The sequence below is a fragment of the Paramacrobiotus metropolitanus genome, unplaced genomic scaffold (assembly GCF_019649055.1).
Source record: "Paramacrobiotus metropolitanus isolate TYO unplaced genomic scaffold, Prichtersi_v1.0 Parri_scaffold0000097, whole genome shotgun sequence".
Classification (NCBI taxonomy): Eukaryota; Metazoa; Tardigrada; class Eutardigrada; order Parachela; family Macrobiotidae; genus Paramacrobiotus; species Paramacrobiotus metropolitanus.
This window is the reverse complement of record NW_026570317.1, coordinates 33,308-50,942: the sequence shown is the minus strand read 5'-3', so window position 1 is coordinate 50,942 and position 17,635 is coordinate 33,308. Positions and strand designations below refer to the sequence as shown.

The following is a 17,635-nucleotide window of genomic DNA, read 5'->3' as shown; positions in this document are numbered from 1 at the left end:
ATTTATGACCCGAACATCGCCGGCGGAAGGTATATGCGCAGCCCGATAACGGACACCGGGCCGAGCAGCCGGCTCGTTACAGCCTACATGTGCAGTCGTAAACTCGTTTGCAGTCATCCGTTTACGAGTCAAGAGGGAAAACGGGTTCGTGCAGCACTGCATTCGTAGAAATTGCAGACTTGCATGTTGTCACTTTTCTTCGAATACGATCTACAGTTTTCCGTTACAACCACTTCAAAAAGAAAAATTGCCCACTTCTGCACATTTTAAGGGTACTGGGCATTAGTGTTAAGGTTCGGTGGAAAGATGCCGGCCGTAGAACTGCTGTTGACTTGCACGTACAAATACACGTAACCGGCTTTTAGTTACTGAGTGCAACATTAACATTTATCCATTTACGCGGCATATCTGTACGTACTCTCTTTTTCGTTGTGGGTTATGTCGTAATGTCGGTGTGTACTTACTAATAAGTAAACGAATTTTTTTCTTCATTTTGATGTCTGTTTAGCAAAAGAAAGTTGTCACATTTGCAATACATTTTTTCTTTAATAGGCACATTTTTTTTTAAAGTCAACCGGGTTTGGAGAAGCGAGAGTTAACGATTGCCGTCCAAATGGCAACGCAAACGAAGACTGTGATCGATGAGCAAACCGGCCGAAAGGCATTTCGCTTCACCCTGAAATGGACCATCGATAATTTCGCCTCGTATCGCAATGACTGCTTCACTCTCTTCGACAGTGGCATCACCATGGCTGAACTGGGATTTCGTGAGTCGATGCCGGGACGTTGGTGTATTGGTATGGTACCGTGTCATAAAATCGTGGAAACGTCCGGGCAAAAACGTTTTGTGGGGATCGCGCTTGGCTTCTTCGATGTTACGAGTTATAGCGTGTACAGCGGACCATATAAGCTGCATGCCGATTTCCACCTCCGGTACGATATCCTAAACATTTCCAACGGGTTTCCATCAATCTGCAAAAATACTGCGGACAACTTTTACGTTTGCTGTAACGAATATACGAACATTCAACTGTAAACGTTAATTTGGGACATTCATCCCTTTCTGTCGAAAAGCCACAATACAGTAGCTAACAAAGGTCGCAATCAAAGAGCCAACGAGTCATTGAGCACATGAGAAAATATTTTTTTACTGGCCCACAAAAAGAACATCGGCTTTTTGTGCATGGTTTTTGTGCCACATATGTTGCATTCAGTCTCATCTTTGCTTTGTTGCGGCTCCATGATATTTTAGCAGCGCCTAAAGGGAAGTTCGTTTAATTGTTTTTGTGATCTTCTGTCAGGTTACAAGACATATTTTGGTCAGACATAGTATAGGTTGGTCTGAAATCATTAGCTACAAAGCGACACTAAAAACCTTATCTGGTTAGGATCAACAAGTAATTGTAATGCATGTAAGAAACAAGAAATATTGCCGAAGTTGTAGTGCGAGTCAATTCAGGTGCCCCAGCAGAAAGATAAGTACTACGTCGTAGATATGTGCGACTTCGTACCAGTTAAACGTTTTACGGCACGTTTTTTTATTTTTGTCCGCTGTATCCTATGGTATCCTCTACGGATCCCTTAAATGCCATCGTAATTGTTTGTCTTAGTTTTACTTACTACCGTAGCCCACAATAACCTTTTGCGTGTCCCGCGTACAATCCACCAAGAAACTTAAGGTGCAGTTTTAATGTTTAACGTCTTCGAATACAAGGAGTACCAAGAAACCTAGAAACGATTAGAAAACTAAGAGGACAGATCAAGTGTGTGCATGAAGGATAATGTGGGATGCGCTAAATAATATTACCCGTAGCACATGCAGGATATCGCTGAGACACTTTCCCAAACTTGATACCTGCCACCAAGTTGAGGACAATACTAATTGCATCATCACGCGCATTTAATTATCGTTGCAGTTTAACTACTGGCAAATCCATGACTCTCGTCAAGGAGCATCAGACGACAGCCGTGTTTTCGAAACGAAAGAATGTCTGCCACAACAAAGGCTTCCTACGCCAAGATCGTCTGCTGGGTAACGGGCAGCGTCCTGGTCTCATCCGCGATAACTTGATCACGATACTAATGGACATCAAGATCCACGACCAGGCTTACGTAGACTGCACTCCCGAGCTGACTGTTACGACGCATTATCAGCGCCGCCAACGCTACTGGCAAGCCGAAAACTATCGGAATTCGGCGGATGTGGTCCTGCGCGCCAACGACGGTAACGTCTTCCCCGCGCATCGCTTCCTGCTGGCGGCGGATTCGCCGGTCTTTGCCGACATGTTTAAGTGCGATTCCCAGGGGACACAGAGCGGCGGCCCTGTCCTGGTCGATATGGATGGGGAGTGTGTGGAAGTCCTTTTGGCGTTTGTATATTCGGGTGATCTTACCGCGGTCACCGTAGATAACGCTGAGAAGATGCTGATCATGGCGGATACGTATCAGATTATGGATCTGCGCGGAGTGTGTGAAACTATCTTGGCAAATAATGTACAGGAGCGAAATGCTGAGCACGATCTGGAACTGGCACGCCAACGGCAACTTCCGATACTGCAGGATGCCGCTCGGAATGTCACTTGCCACGCACCGTCAGTGCAGCGAACGACAAAGCAGCCCCGCTGCCCCCGCAGTGGTCGGTTTCTCTCGCTTCGTTCTCACTCCTGAGTTCACCGTACTAATACGTGCTTGATGCATTTTAATATATCTACACTGCATTATATTTTATTATATCTATTTTAATATAATATATATTTTAATATATGTTTAATATCCACTACTCTTCAAAATTTTTGTAATTATATATGAGACGCGTGTCCTTTACTGAGACAGCATTTGCCTTACCATACTTTGATAGCTGTGCCCGAGATTATACACAGACACAAATTATTGCGCAGTCGAATGCCTCAACCACCTATCTGTATACACCTATCTGGGCGGTTGGCAGCCCGTAATGTTGAGAATAGTTTTCTCCGTAGACACGTATGATGACTTTAAAGGATCCAAGCACGTGAATGGTAGAAGAAAGTTGTACATCAGGTCTGTGAAACTTTGCAAGAGGCACAGTTTTTATTTTCTTCACAGTAAAGCAAAATATTCTTGCAGATCGACATTAAATTCAAAAGATTAAAAGGGGAGGATGATATCCATTTATGCGTCGGAAAAGCCGAAGGTGACCGCACGCAAGTATCGTATATACGATATTTCCCATGGGAAGTTTTTCGAAATCCCTCAAATCTAAGCCTCTAAAAAATTCTGCATAGTCCTGATGATCCGAATCGTTACAAAATTCCACACCTGACGCTGTTGAATAGGCACCAAAGCTGCAACAAAAAATCCCATTAGTCACCATAATATTAATTTACTACCCCATAAGTACAATTTAAAACATTATTCAATTCCCATCCAAAAGCTAGCAAGTAGGGCAGCGGATCAGAAAGTCAGCGCTAAAGCCGATGGCAAATCTGGCCGCAAGACACAACCGGTTTTTGAATATCCGTTCAGAAAACGTTTCAGGCGTTTCCTTGGTTTACGAAAGCTAACCCAAACAAACTTAAGCAACTTACAGCTTCAGCAGTTCGTGGAGTCCATACCATTCATTTGCAGGATAGGTTCCATGATACGGGTACTGTCTGACCCAGCCGGCGTGCACTGCCTTGATTCGATTCTTTACGAAAGGAGTAACCCCATAGCAGTTTCGCTCCAGCGCATGTTTCAACTGCATAATGACATCCGCATCGCTCTGGCTCTGACGAAACTGCAGCTTCGGTACCGAAATAATTAGGTTGGTCCACTCCTTCAGTTTAATACGCTTTCGCGCTCGATGTGGGAATACCACGCCTGTCCATGCCCCGCAGTTTATCTCTGCATTCAGTACTACCACACGGCGGCAGGCTTGTTTCAGTTGGAGCGGCCGAAAATCGATCTTTCGCTGTTCGCTTCTGGCGAGACCCAAAGTGTAGTCGGTGTATATTCCATACGGTGCTTTTACAATAGTTATCCGGCAATTCTTGACAATAATCAGAGGGAGAATAATCCTTGCTATAATGAGCCAATTGGCAACGAGCGAAATAACGGGATTATTGCATTCCGTCCGGTAATCCATGTTTATTAATGCTAACGTTTTTGTTTTAGCATTAACAAATCGATGGAGCAGGAGTGCGATATGGTAGCCTTCTGTCTCCGCGCGCCGTAGTATCTGTCGACTAAGTGTGGAGAAATCAATTGTAATGCAGGTGGAAAATGCCCGGTCACAAATTACAGCGTTCCATACACTGCACACTCTGTAGGAAGGGAACGCTTTTACAGAACTTAGTATTTTTTATGCAATTCCCAGCACATCTGGCGGATGCTTAGAGCAAAAAGAATATCTACGACTACAAGCAAACTGGAAGGGTCGTGATACACATGCTTCACCTTTTGTTGGACGTCGGCTTTTTTTCAAATGAAAAAGTTTGGTCACTGAATTACGCTTGCATATTTATATTTAACCCTACATATGGGTTCCATTTGTAAAAATTTCTTGACAAAAAAAAGTGAACATAAATGAAAACGTTTCATGGCGAAAACGTTGCACGTACATTCCAAAGCATAAAGATCACTACTTTTTTCAAATTAGAAATATACAATACATGCACTACGAATCACACTACGAATCACTACGAATCACTACGAAGTATACACTACGAATCACAGTAACTGGATCGGTCGCATTCCGTTTTCCACATAATAAAATTTAAACAAATTAGAACTTCCTATAACTGCAATTTCTTTTGGCAAGTTGAGGACAACGGAGCATTAAAAAATCAAATCGAAAAGCAAGCCAGTAACCGATAAGCAGGCTCGTACATTTTTTTAGAGCTTACCAACACTTAAGATTGCTTTTTGTTGTTCAAAACTCAAGAGTATTCAAATTTCGTTGGTGCGTTGTAATCCCGACCACGTTCTGAATCGAAACGTGCGACATACCGTTTTAATTTTCCTTGTGAAACAATATCCAAGTAACAGATGACTATGGACAGAATCTCCGGCAGTAGATTAAAAAGTGCAAGCTCCTTTTTCCCTGAAATGAAAGAAGACACCAAATTCCATTAGTATCAGACCGTTGTGAGCGATATCCCTGGTACCAAATGTCATATCGGCAACATACAGAAGGAAGCAGCACCAGCAGATTTTGGTTCATAACCTATATGGGCATTTTGTTCGCCTTCCGTGTGCTTTTCTATATTACAGTACTTCCTCTCCTTCAATTAAAGAGGTTTCAAATTGTCAAAAGATACTATGGAGCTCTGCGTACGGTGAACGAGCGCGTTGATCCTTACCGGCAGAAGGCGGAGGTAAAACACGGATGACCGGTTGCCGTTGACCGTAGCACAGGTTGAGCATATGCGTCTGGTTAAGCCTACGCGAAAGATTATACAAACAGTGCTCAATCCCGGCGGCAACTTTTCTCGTGGTGCTTGTCAACCAACAGCTGGACTGCAGGCATTCCCGAGTCTTACTAGACGGACAACAGCACTGAATACGCATAATCAGGAACATAAATTTCTTTGCCGTAACCCGAACGAATACGCGATCACGACCCTGATCCCGTGGGCGATTCCCGTGGCGAAATCCCACATCCAGTATCCGCTCAATATGCCGTTCTTGGATATCCCTGATTGAATGTGGCTGGTCGGAACCATACACCACTTTTTTTATAGGCAACCGGCAAATTCTGTCCGGTCGCCAATTACTGGGCAGTCTGTGAATAAGCTGCCAAGAATGCACGATACGAATGCTGGGTTTCTCGGACGTAGAAGAAGCATGCTCCAACGACACGCAACAGAGAAACTGGTCGTAAGAACTGCAACTGCACAGTAACTTTGCCGGGCCGAAGATGTACGGTCCGCCCGCTTCCCGACGGACGGCCACATGGACGTCACAGGGAAGTTCCGCTATAAGGCTCGGTTTATCGTGATGCCAGACGCGCTGCATCGGGACCCACTGCGGTGCGATGCGCTCGCTGTCGAAATCAATGAACACCTGGTCGGCATTGATGTCCTGGAGATATCCCAGCAGATATTCGTCAGCACGGGTTAAATTCACCAGAACGGTATTGCCCAAGTTGAACTGACCACGCCGGACGCCACAAGAAAAATACGAAGTCATGGCTGAATACCAATTTTTAAATCAATTTCTGCTCCGTTAACAATGGATTTTTTTGCTTACTGCATGCACCAAGGCGCATGTGTTAATATAGCAAATGGGAAAGCGGAGCCAGTTAAAACAGCATTAATGCGAAGATTTAGAATTTAATCTTATCTTAATGAAAAAAAGCAGTCGAACAGCAACGTTCACATACCAGCTCCACTTCTACAGAAAACGTTTATAGTCGGAAACCTGCATTCATAGAAAAATCGATCATATCAGCATCTCGGCTCCGTGCATCACGGAAAACACAATATGCACCGTACCCATAAAACTGCGGTATGACTAGAAGCCGATGGGGTGCAGAGAGTACATGAGCATGCCTTGCTCCGCTTTTACAATCGGAAAAGCTTGTGCTTGTCGATCGATGCAGTTCACACTGTATGAATTTCACGCAGCTGGATAGACCGGTTCAAACGCATATGCGGTTTCTAAAATGGTGGATGAATCATTCTAGTATTAAAATATGTTACCGGTATGTTATTAATAAAACTCCACAGACCTAAGGCGTGAGAACTGAGTTACTCGAGTTGGCGCACTTCTGCAGGCGGCATTGAAAAACAGAACACCAACACCAATGCAAACAGGCAGAGCGAATGTTCGGCTACCGCTTAAACTGCACCGACGCGACGACATGATTGGGACTCGTTAATTTGTTTAAGTATCCGCGTGTGCGCTTTCGTGTTTGTGAATGTTGTTTGCAAGGATTTTGGTGTAGTTCACAGAAGATCCACAACGTATTGCCATCCAAGAGAGTTCTTTTAATTTTAATTCCATTTTTTTTCTTTATATTGCATCAGTTCAACAAATCAACAATTGTCGACTGTCCGACACGATCGAAAAGCATGACGATGTTTTCAACAGCGCTCATAAATATTATGAACACTGATATCTGTAAGCAGTCCCTGATGACCTTTTTACAAAATCAGAAAGAGTTCCAGGCAACACGGTTTTAGCCGAGGACGTTAGCACCCAAACAGACATTGCAGACGGAAACCGGTGGGCAGATGTTGGCATTGACGGGCACCTGAACACCGGCTCCGTTAAGGGCGTTGACGGGGATCAGGCTGATCAGGGGCGAACCACCCTGGTTACCGCCGGTGATCACCTGGGTATTCTGGTTATTGTTGTTCTGACACTGGGCAAGACCTGTAAATACGTACCAATCAATATTAGTACGAGGGAACTCGATAGCATGGCGATGGCACCAGAAAATTTTAAATAAAAATAGTAAATTATTACGCTTTTGACCACATATTTCAAGTTCACGAGAGTAAGGACCAAAATAGTGCAATGCTAGAATCAAAGCGGAATTTATAAATGTGTCGGATTTCGCTCCAAGCCACTCACGTTTTTTCCCGTGAGATTTATTAGAACTTCCATGGGAAATAGTAAAATTATTAATAATTTTGATTTTCTACATTTTTACGAGACCCTTCTCCAATTTTTAAACGGTTTAGACTTTTTCTGTTGCTAACTTGGTTAGTTAAAACTACACGCTGCACGTTTGTCACAACACAAAATGTGTATCACAAAACACTATATTATTTTTAACGTATGGATGAAACTTACCGCACTGAGCTTGCTGGGCAGCGGTGCAGCTGGCGCTGCCACCGGTCAGTTGTCGGCGTTCACGGATGACGTTTGCGCTGACACAGGCTACCAAGAGAAGGGTCACCAGGATGCACTTCATGGTTGCGACGAAAGGGAGGAGAGATTGATCGTGCAGCTTTGCGGAAGATACGCGTTTAGAAACTGTAAGGCTCGTTTGATAAGTATTAATGTCGGTGGGTCTCCTTATATATATTTCACGAACAGTTCCATTATTTGTCTGCTGTTTCGTAAGTGTGTCAAGCGGGGATCTACCCAAACAAGGTGTTTACGGCTACCAACGACAAAAGCATACCATATAAAGCGTGAGTTAGCGGAGCTGTTGTTGCGTTCGGCGCGGAAATTCGGTGGAATTGTTATGTGCTTGTGCCAGTGTGGTGGCCTGCGGGCAGACTTTGTTGAGTGTTGACCACGAGAATGCGTGTCGTGATTCACCACTTGTGTATCGCTTACCAAAAACAGAAGCACGTTTCATACATGTGCATTGTGCATCGATAATAAATAATTATGCAGCGGAGTTATGCGATAAATTTTTGGTGAGTATTGTGTAATAATTATACTATGAAGTCTTTAAATATAAATTATAATTATTATAATTTATATTAGAAACTTCGTTACAGGAATGCAAAAAATTACTTTAGCGTCTTGCCTGATCCAGCGTTTAATTAGAACAAGTAGCATTAACATGCAAATGCAGCGCGATATTAAATTAATACCGGGCAGCGTTAATGTTAAATTAATATGACATTAATTACTATTAAGTTATTACCATCAGTTTTGTTATGTATGGATAATCTTCGGCCTTCAAAGTTACAGAGAGCAGAACAAGTGGGTCCAGGGAGTTATAAAAGTTTTTTCTTGCCGAACGTGGCTACAAGTACTGTACACCACTATCAAGATTATAATAGTCTACCTACAGAGTAGTATAAATTTAATGCTTCTTTTCAAAAGGGAACCGAACCGGCACATAGTACAAAATTCATAATCCCGCACGAAAAATTTCGATTTTGCGTGCTACATAATCTTTTTTGCCTCCATCGTAACATTGTGCAAGCGAATGATTTGTTAAGTTGGCCGTGAAACTGTTTTTTTGCGCGCGGTTAGGGAGTTATAGCTGAAAGGATGTTTTTAGAAAGTTTATGTATTAAACTGTACCAAAAATCGCACTGTGTACGGTACTGGTCGCCTTCAAACCCTATCGCGCAATAATAATTATGATGATTTCTCTTACACCGAACCACCGCTCTATCAGTCTTCTTCAATTTAAAATGCAATTCAAACATTTTAAAATTAATTTTAAATTCTGAAGAAAACTGCAACTTTAGTTCCGTGTACGGCATTGCTGGCTATTCAGCCAAAATTTATCATCCGTTTCGATGACGTATTCCTCAAAAATTAGCGTTGTAGTAATTTAAGCGACGATTACGACGAAAACAGAAAAATATCAAACTCTATGTATCAAAAACTGCTTTGCTTTGAATCGGTCGGCAGAAGAATTCATCAATTTAGCGCCGAAATAAGCGAACAAAATAATTTTAGTACATAGATATCACTGGTCACTGAGTTTAAGTCGATGGTTGTGTTCCTGTCAGAATAAGTCTTCGTAGCACGCATTCAGGACAGCGTAAGTCACATTAGTCAACAAACCAATGTTAAGTTCTCGGAGATCCAACGCGTCCCACCGTTGAACGTTGTCATTCAGGCGAAGGCAGTTAAACCTATTATGAAATCCAAATACAATTATAAATACTGAATAAAAAAATACCAATATTATTTCAAGACAAATTTACATGATAACCCTATTTAAAATACAATTTAAAAACAATTTAAGAATAAACTTAAATTTAAGTATAATTTAAGTACAATTCAAAAACAATTTGAATGACTGTTGAGCCATTCTTCCAGAAGTGTCCCTTACAGTTTCAGGAAAATTCGAATACGGGCCCACTGTTCCGGATAATTCAACCTGTGGACCCAGCGCGCATGAATGGCTGCGACCTTTCTGTTAACACGCGGACTGACGATCGGACAGCGATCGTTGGCCGCTGCCAGCAGCATACGACATTGTTCCGCGGGCGTTTCCGTGGATTTGAACTGCAGAAACGGAATGCATATTCTGAAGTCATCTGGAGGAAACTCCCGCCAGAACGCTCGCTCAAATTCCGGCAGATTTGTTTCGTCTCCTGTGAGGAGCGTTAGCTCCGCTGATCCAACGAGTGCTGACGATGCGTCAAAATTAATCAGCATCAGTTGATCGCAAACGCTCATCAACTGCGACAGCGAGGCACATTCGAAACGGTTCGCGTGGGAACAGTGTTTGATGGCCAGGAAGGAATGCAAAGGGCTCGTTTCGCTATATCGACAGTTTTTCACAATGAGGCGGGGCAAACGAATTTTCTTGGCTTGTGCAAATGTATTAATCGCCGACATAATCTCTTTCAGGACAAGCGCCGACTGGCGGCGACTTTTCTGATTATCCGTAAGCGCTAGGGTATGGGTTTGCTTTGAGAGGATGCGCTGTAGCAAGTTGACCAGTTTATACATGAGACAGTCATGGTACTGAACCAACAAGTCGCTGTTCTGTGGTTGGTTGCCGCATGCCGCGCTCAGATCGATGAGTATGTGCCGGTTGTTTACGTAATGGCGATACAGTATTCTCCACAGCGCACACACTCTGACAATGACCAATGCAAAGATCAGAAAACAAACTCCCGCGAAAGGTCATAATCCTACTAAGTAAACGACTGACGAAACACTGCAACTTGCAACGAAAACAGCTTAGATAGCAAAAATAGTAACAGCTTATATTCAATTGCTTTACTATGGAATCGCGATCTGTAACAAAATGGGTTACCAAGTGACGAACAGCTTAGCCAACCAGCTATAGTGCCGCATATTGTTCTTACTGCGGCAAAATATTCTTAGCCAATAATCTACTAGACTGCAAAGCTTGCCGATAGGTCAAACTTGCTGAAATTTACCTGCTTGCTCGAAACTGGGAATCTAAATCGAGACAGCACAGAATACAACCGATGACTGGATGCGAAAGCGCCCTAATCGAAAACTCTTCCATATCTGCAGCATAATAATGATTTTTATTGCTTCTTTCAGTAAGCTATGGTACCAGTGATTTATTACAGAACGAACAGTCCATTATGACTATGAACTCAGCTTTACGCTTACCAAACTGGTTTCTATCGCACGGAGTTGTGACCATGCTAACAAGCGGTTCCGTCATCCTGTTTCCGAAATAATATTCGCAAGCTTTCTTCAGGGCGTCTTCAGTCCAGAACATACTCCGTCCCTCTTCGTCCACGTTCATTTCAGCGCAAATGAAAGTTACCGTATCGGATCCCAGCCGGGCGAACACTCGAAAGCCGAGTTCCATTACATAGCCCTCACCGCTCAGCGCGTGCAGTCCCGTGCAATAAAAAGTCACTTCATCCTCTGAAATGAAATACTCAAACTGACACTCCGATTCGCACTCTCCATCACACCATTCCCACGACAGGTGGCAGGTGCGAGCCAGAAACGGCACGATAAAATCCATCTCGGTCAACAAATTCGCTGCGGGAAAGTCGATAACATATTTCTTGTACAGGAACCCCGTGGTCCGCCCAAAGAAACTTTCACCATCGTCAGGCTGCGGCAACTCATCAGTCATATGATTCCGCATCACGATATGGCTGGCCTTAGACGTTGAATTTACAGTATTTCCCCAGTCTTTACAGTGTAGAATTCATCGTTTCCATCCTCAACAACGGTGGCCTCACGAAAAACCATTGGACCACCATCGGCCTCGCGCAGTGCTACGTGAACCAACTCGTCTTCTCGCGTTCCGTCATGCGGTCGGTACAGGAAATGATGCGGCCACAAGCGGCTGGAATGGATCCACTGAGCGTTGACTGTGCTTGCGTCGAAATCAATGAAGAAGTAATCGCCGTCAATATCTTGAACGTATCCCAACCACTGACCGTTGTAGCGCTGCACCAGCACAGTATTCCCGTAGTTCAGCAAGCGGGTATTAGAGAAAAGCTGCCGAAAATACAGCGATGTCGCGTTCATAGTGTCAGTAGAGAATAGATTCAAACGCTAGGAATAAACCAAACGAAGGAGATTAGCTTGTTCTGTCGTTGTAATATGTTATAGAACTTATAAGCTGGGGTTTGTCATGATGCCACAAGCGCTGCAAGGAAAGCGGAGAAACATTGCGGGACTTTGTGCTCGCATTCAATACCAACAAATACCGAGCCGGAATTGATGTCCTGGAAATATCCCAGTAGATATTCATTATCACCGTTAAATTTACCATGACGAAATTGCCAAGGTTAAACAGTTTTCTTAATGGATTTCCTGTACATAGAAATCATAATACTAAAATTTAATGCAGAACGCATGTGCCAAATACAGATCATAGCAACTAAGGAAGCAAAACCAGATTGGAGAAGCAGTATTAACAAGGTTTACTCTTTTATGCCATGAAAAAAGCAGTAGAAGTACAATATTTAAATGCCAGCTCGCGTTCCTGCAGAAATTGTTTTTAGTCGGAAGCCTGCGTTCACATCAAATTATATTAATATCTCGGCTCTATGACAAGAAACACGGCTTCCATCGTATAAAACAACTCATCCAACTGCGTGTGAGGCGATGGCTCCCTTGCGTCCACCTTAGTGACGCTACTGGAGTTGGGGGAGTGCTTCGTTGCACTACGCACTGGGGATTCCCCATGGAATTGCCGTCTGTGGCGTGGCTCTCTTCTGATTGGCTGACGGCTGCTGTTCACTGTGTTCACTATGCGCCGTGCAGTTTATATGTGAGAATTCTGGTAGACGTTAGCTCACCGAGCATTGAACGTCAGTGTGTTGGTTTTTCACGATAGAGAACGTTAATAAAGTGTACTACGTAGACTGGGTATCGTGCGTTGTGCATTTCTTCCTTTAAACGTCACGTATTACACTCCACGGAGTCCTGTCAGTCTGGGCTACCGTCCTGGACTCTTTCACAGTCCACGGTGATATGCGTAATGACAAGATTTAGATGGGGCGCACACACGATAGTATGTCAGCATACCATGCTCCACGTGCGTAATTGGAAAAGCTGGTGCTCCGTAGCCGATCGATGCAGCTCACGCTGTTTGCATCACACACAGTATGTTTGGATAGATGATAGATCGGCACAAGGTACAAGCGCATGTGAGATTTCTAAGTGGTGGATTCTACAATATGATGCTACGGTCACATGATGAGCAGTGATTACGAACTATTAATACCGCACATCTACCTTCTTACGCAAATTGCATTAGCCCCCACGAAGGCGAGCGAACTGTGTTACACCAAATTGTGCGCAATTTCGCTGGTTGCATATCCTATTGTAATCCTTTACATCGTACATTTGTAATACTGTAATTAAGAAAAAGAAGATGCAGTACACAAAATTCATGTGTCTTCTTCTCAAGGCGACACAGAAGGTAAAGCTTTGATATCTATATATCGTTCGGCAGCGCAGAGTTCGTATATTCGAAAAGAGCAAACAAATGTGTGCGAAGAATACGTTCTGTTCGTTTATCACATTTCCCGACGGAAGTACCAGCGCCGGCCGAAGGTTAGAAAGATATCACTCAGCGGCATTACTAAGTTCTATTCCAGGATGAGAATTAAAATAAGATGTCATCTGGCCGAATAATTTTGACGGCGTGCCAGAATTTTTGGGAAAAATGAGACATCCCGTGACGCTGCTTCCCAAGATGATGACAGAGAATGCACAGCGGATTGAGTTTTCGACATGTATTGGCGGGACTGGACTGTCATTCAAAGTGACCTACAACGTTTGTGGAGGAACTTGAACAACTGTTAGCTGGAAGAAGCACGGTAAAAAGCAGCCAGTAACAGTTTGCAAAAGCCTGGCAGGTTGTTCAACCAGAAAGTTGGGTAATTAGTTGATTGATAACATCTTGAAAAGTTCACTAGGACTTTGGTTAGACACTCGAGCTCGATGTTCTGTGAGACGGATGTTATTGGACTGGTACTTCGTACGATTTGCAAACTACTGTGCAGTAAGCGTTAAAAAAAAGAAAACTGTGTTATCGCTTGACAAGAGAAAGAAAATAAATCTTCCAATTGCGAGATAAGGTATTTAAATGTGAGGAAGTTGGTAGCATAGTTGCATATTAATGGCAAAAAAGATTGATATAATGATAAATTGATAATTATAAGTAGTAGTACAAAATTTTGAAGTTGCAGTGGTACGCTAAGCAGAAGAATGACGAAACAGCGATCTCAACCGATTAGCACGTTTTTTCTCTTTCGCTTGCTGCAGTGATGATGCGTGGCCAGCGGCTTTTCCAGCTGCATGCTGCAGTACAGGAAGTTGCCGTTGACTAGCCAATTCCAGAAAGTGGTCGGCATTCTGCGCCAGGACATTACTCGCCAAGATGTTTTCACATACTCCGCGCAGATCCATAATCTCATATTTATCCGCCATGATCAGGATCTTCTCAGCGTTATCCACGGTGACCTTGGAAACATCGCACGCGTAGACGTACGCCAGCAGGACTTCGACACACTCCCTATCCATATCGGCCATTTCACAGCCGCAATTCTGCTTCTCTTGGAAATCGTGTGTAAACATGGCGGCAAAGACCGGCGAATGCGCCGCCAGCAGAAAGCGATGCGTCCGGAAGACGGTACCGTCGTTGGCGCGCAGGACAAAATCCGCCAGATCCCGATGCTGTTCGGACTGCCAGCATTCGCGCTGGCGCTGCAGGAAGGCCTTGGTGCACAGCGAAGTAACCGCCAGCTCTGGAATGCGGATGACGTGGGGCTGGTCATGCATCTTAATGTCCATTACGACCGTGATCAAGTTGTCGCGGATGAGACCGGCGCGCCAACGTGTGCCCAGCAGGCGATCTTGTCGTATGAAGCAATCGTTACGCCAGACATTCTGCCCTCTCAAGAATACGGCTGCGTCATGCTGCTCGTGGAGTAGTGTCGAGCCTTCGCCGGTAGTTAAACTACAATGATAATTAATTAGGTAACTGCCTATCCTGTTGTGGTAAGTATTGTCGTAAACTGTTACGCAGCTGACCGACTTGTGAACCCGAATTAACGCGCTCCATTTTAAGACGATTTTCGTTTCGGTTACTGTTTTAATTATTACGTGGTCATTGCGGTATTGGTTGTTTTGCTTAATAACTTGAGATCAGCAGATACTATATGCTGTAGCAGCAAGCTGTCTAGAAGTCCGAAAAATTTACTACCAGTTAACTTGAAATAAACAGATTTCTGCGAAAGCATACTTCCTGTTAAAATGCAGACGAAGCATTCTTTGTTTTGCTGTACAATGTATTTTACGCATGTGAGAGTAAGTGGATTATATGGGACAAAAACCGGTTCTTTGAGTAACAAAAGGAAAAAACTGGCTTTGTCGTGTAACGTTTAAGTTAACGGTTCAAAAGAAAAAAGACTGTCTAAACTGTTATTGGGCCAAAGCTAATTATCTTGTCAAATTTATTTTTTATTATTTTTCCTCGAACGACTTGTTGCACGTTCGGTTACACTATGCAGTGCTAGGAAAGTGGTTGTATGTCTGTTGTCTAATGTACGATATCTGAATGAACAGCAGCAGTTCATTTCCAGGTTGATGGCAAATTCAACTAGGAAACACATACTTTTTAACGTTCCACTACTGCTAAAAGAATCTCACCGGACGTGGAATTCGGCGTGCAGTTGACGTGGGCCGTTGTATGCAACTTCACCCGTACTGTCGACGAAACCCAGCGCGATTCCCAGGAAACGACTTTCCGCTGGCCACACCCAGTCCGCAACTGTATGGCAAGGTTTTATGCCAATACACCAACGTCCCTGCATGGGCTCATCAAACCCCAGTTCGGCCATGGTGATGCCGCTGTTGTACCATGTGATGGCGTCGTTGCGGTACGAGGCGAAGTGGTCGAAGGTCCATTTCAGTGTGAAGTGCGCTATCTTCTGATCAGTTTGCTCGCTGATAACAATATGCCGTTGCGTGGTCATCTTGAAGGGAATTGTTGAACTGTCGTCTTTTCGAAATGTACTTCAAGTATTACACAGAAGTACACAAAATGTATTACAACTGTTCAGCGATTTTCTCCAACTTATTGTGCTTGGTAGGCTTCAAAAATCCCGAAAAACATCGCGAACTTTTTAGCATTTCATGAAAATACCCGAGCGAGAAAATGAGGAGGCATTTTACGCACACTCACATATATATTACATACTTAAGCTCAAGTGCGGTAGTTTTTAACTGCGAGTCAGCACTGATTCAAACGGCATCTTTATGATTTTATCAATATGTACTCCTAAATTTAGCAAATGTTCGCAACTTTTCTTTTTGAAGTGAGGGTAGGGTGTTAACGCGAAACGCGAAAGCGTATCCGAAGAAAAATGTCACAATATGCAAAGCACGATGGTTATTTCTATGAATGCAGTGCACGGGACCAGTTTTCCTGTTTGTTATTTCTACGGTAGATGGAACGCCAGGAATGCGTAATGCGACTGCATGGTTTATATGTTTCGGCGAGCCGGTGTCTACCAGTTCAGCGGTACTGTGGTTTCATTTCCGGTTAAAGCGATTGCCAATCTGAATCACTGTTTTAGCGATTCACCAAAGTCAGATCTTTCAAGTGTGACTCTGTTCTGGTTCCTAGTTGATCAGCACCAATAGGTTACAAACAAACAATAGTTCGGACAGCGATACGTGTGCTCTCACCGCTCTCGACCACGGCTGTGGCCCAGAAAAATATCCTGAGAAACTCTTACCTTATGCATGATTTCCTTAGAGCATATTTCATGGCAAAAAAAAACGTAACAAACGAAATTTCAGCGTTGAATCGTACTTCTGCTCCGGATTGCCGGCTATTTTGTCGGCCTTCTGGAAATGCTGTTTCTCCTCTCTCTATGCTCAGTATACTGTACATCAGTACTGTATTTACACGATATGTCAAAGGAACCGAAGCTAGTGCGGGCGGTCCTGGGGATTTCTCTGTCCCTTAATATCGTGTAAATACAGTATATGGTTCAAGTCGTTGAGTTTAATTGCTTGGTGTCCGCAACTAATTTCAGTGACTGCCATAAGCAAGCATCTATCTACACAGCGGCTTTTTTGGGTAAACAAACACTGGCCTGCCTCCACTGATTAACTTCATCAGATTAACGAACGGTGATTCCATATTTGCGTAAAGGTGTGCCGGTATATTCCGTTTAATATTGCACTTGAACAATCTTACTCAATAAAATACCGATTGGAAAACTTAAAAACCGCTCGAAAAGATATAAAAAATAAAAGTTAGCAACAAGTGCTTGTACTGTATTCATGTGCTTGTATGCTGTATCAGTTGTTAAAAAATATTTTTCACCGGCACACCCATTTTCGAACAAGTAGGTGGGTGCAGATTCCGGTGCTGTTGTCGTATGTCGTCAATGCATTATGAGTCCATAGCTTCAAGTCTGAAAATAAACAAAGCACTTCACTACTTGCAGTGTAGAGGCTGCATAAAATCCAGTCGAATAAAACATATGCATCCTGCAAATCAGTTTAAACACATGCAGTGAAACCTGTCTTATAAGTACATACACCGGTAAATACATACACCTGACCGGCGCGTCCCATAGACTGTAATATAGCTCTGTGTAATACATACACCTGGATAATACATACGGTTCTGCTTTAACCGAAGGTGTATTTAGTAACCAGGTTTCACTGTATACCCAAAAGTTATTTCTCAGTCAATCACAAGAGGGAACATCTTCTGTCGGACCTATTGACTATGCAGCACATTCTCACGACATGTTGACATGTATAG

The 17,635-nt window shown here is 43.4% G+C and overlaps 5 protein-coding genes across 7 annotated transcripts; 1 reads left to right on the top strand and 4 right to left on the bottom strand.

Annotated features, from left to right (window-relative positions):
- The first annotated feature begins 300 nt into the window (after positions 1–300).
- On the top strand, positions 301–2,702 carry LOC129596896 (speckle-type POZ protein B-like). The gene is made up of 3 exons (XM_055494297.1): positions 301–410; positions 553–933; positions 1,917–2,702. Exons 2-3 carry the CDS (start codon positions 614–616, stop codon positions 2,665–2,667), a joined length of 1,071 nt encoding a protein of 356 aa, XP_055350272.1. The 5' UTR covers positions 301–410; positions 553–613; the 3' UTR covers positions 2,668–2,702.
- A 198-nt stretch (positions 2,703–2,900) lies between these two features.
- On the bottom strand, positions 2,901–6,514 carry LOC129596873 (uncharacterized). Of its 3 annotated transcripts, none has more exons than XM_055494271.1 (4): positions 5,322–6,514; positions 4,969–5,062; positions 3,567–4,283; positions 2,901–3,323 (listed from the first exon to the last, which is right to left on the bottom strand). In XM_055494271.1, exons 1-4 carry the CDS (start codon positions 6,148–6,150, stop codon positions 3,119–3,121), a joined length of 1,845 nt encoding a protein of 614 aa, XP_055350246.1. In that variant the 5' UTR covers positions 6,151–6,514; the 3' UTR covers positions 2,901–3,118. The 3 variants fall into 3 exon arrangements, with proteins under 3 accessions (XP_055350246.1, XP_055350247.1, XP_055350248.1); XM_055494272.1 differs by having other exon boundaries at positions 3,594–4,283; XM_055494273.1 differs by having other exon boundaries at positions 3,567–4,205.
- A 423-nt stretch (positions 6,515–6,937) lies between these two features.
- Positions 6,938–7,977, bottom strand: LOC129596883 (uncharacterized). The gene is made up of 2 exons (XM_055494281.1): positions 7,762–7,977; positions 6,938–7,338 (listed from the first exon to the last, which is right to left on the bottom strand). The coding sequence occupies exons 1-2, from the start codon at positions 7,880–7,882 to the stop codon at positions 7,142–7,144; spliced, it is 318 nt and encodes a 105-aa protein (XP_055350256.1). The 5' UTR covers positions 7,883–7,977; the 3' UTR covers positions 6,938–7,141.
- A 1,300-nt stretch (positions 7,978–9,277) lies between these two features.
- LOC129596885 (uncharacterized) lies at positions 9,278–12,295 on the bottom strand. The gene is made up of 4 exons (XM_055494284.1): positions 10,984–12,295; positions 10,782–10,875; positions 9,719–10,474; positions 9,278–9,518 (listed from the first exon to the last, which is right to left on the bottom strand). The coding sequence occupies exons 1-4, from the start codon at positions 11,474–11,476 to the stop codon at positions 9,389–9,391; spliced, it is 1,473 nt and encodes a 490-aa protein (XP_055350259.1). The 5' UTR covers positions 11,477–12,295; the 3' UTR covers positions 9,278–9,388.
- Positions 12,296–13,824: 1,529 nt separating this feature from the next.
- Positions 13,825–15,983, bottom strand: LOC129596878 (speckle-type POZ protein-like). Its single transcript, XM_055494278.1, has 2 exons — positions 15,502–15,983; positions 13,825–14,809 (listed from the first exon to the last, which is right to left on the bottom strand). The coding sequence occupies exons 1-2, from the start codon at positions 15,825–15,827 to the stop codon at positions 14,047–14,049; spliced, it is 1,089 nt and encodes a 362-aa protein (XP_055350253.1). The 5' UTR covers positions 15,828–15,983; the 3' UTR covers positions 13,825–14,046.
- Positions 15,984–17,635: the final 1,652 nt, after the last annotated feature.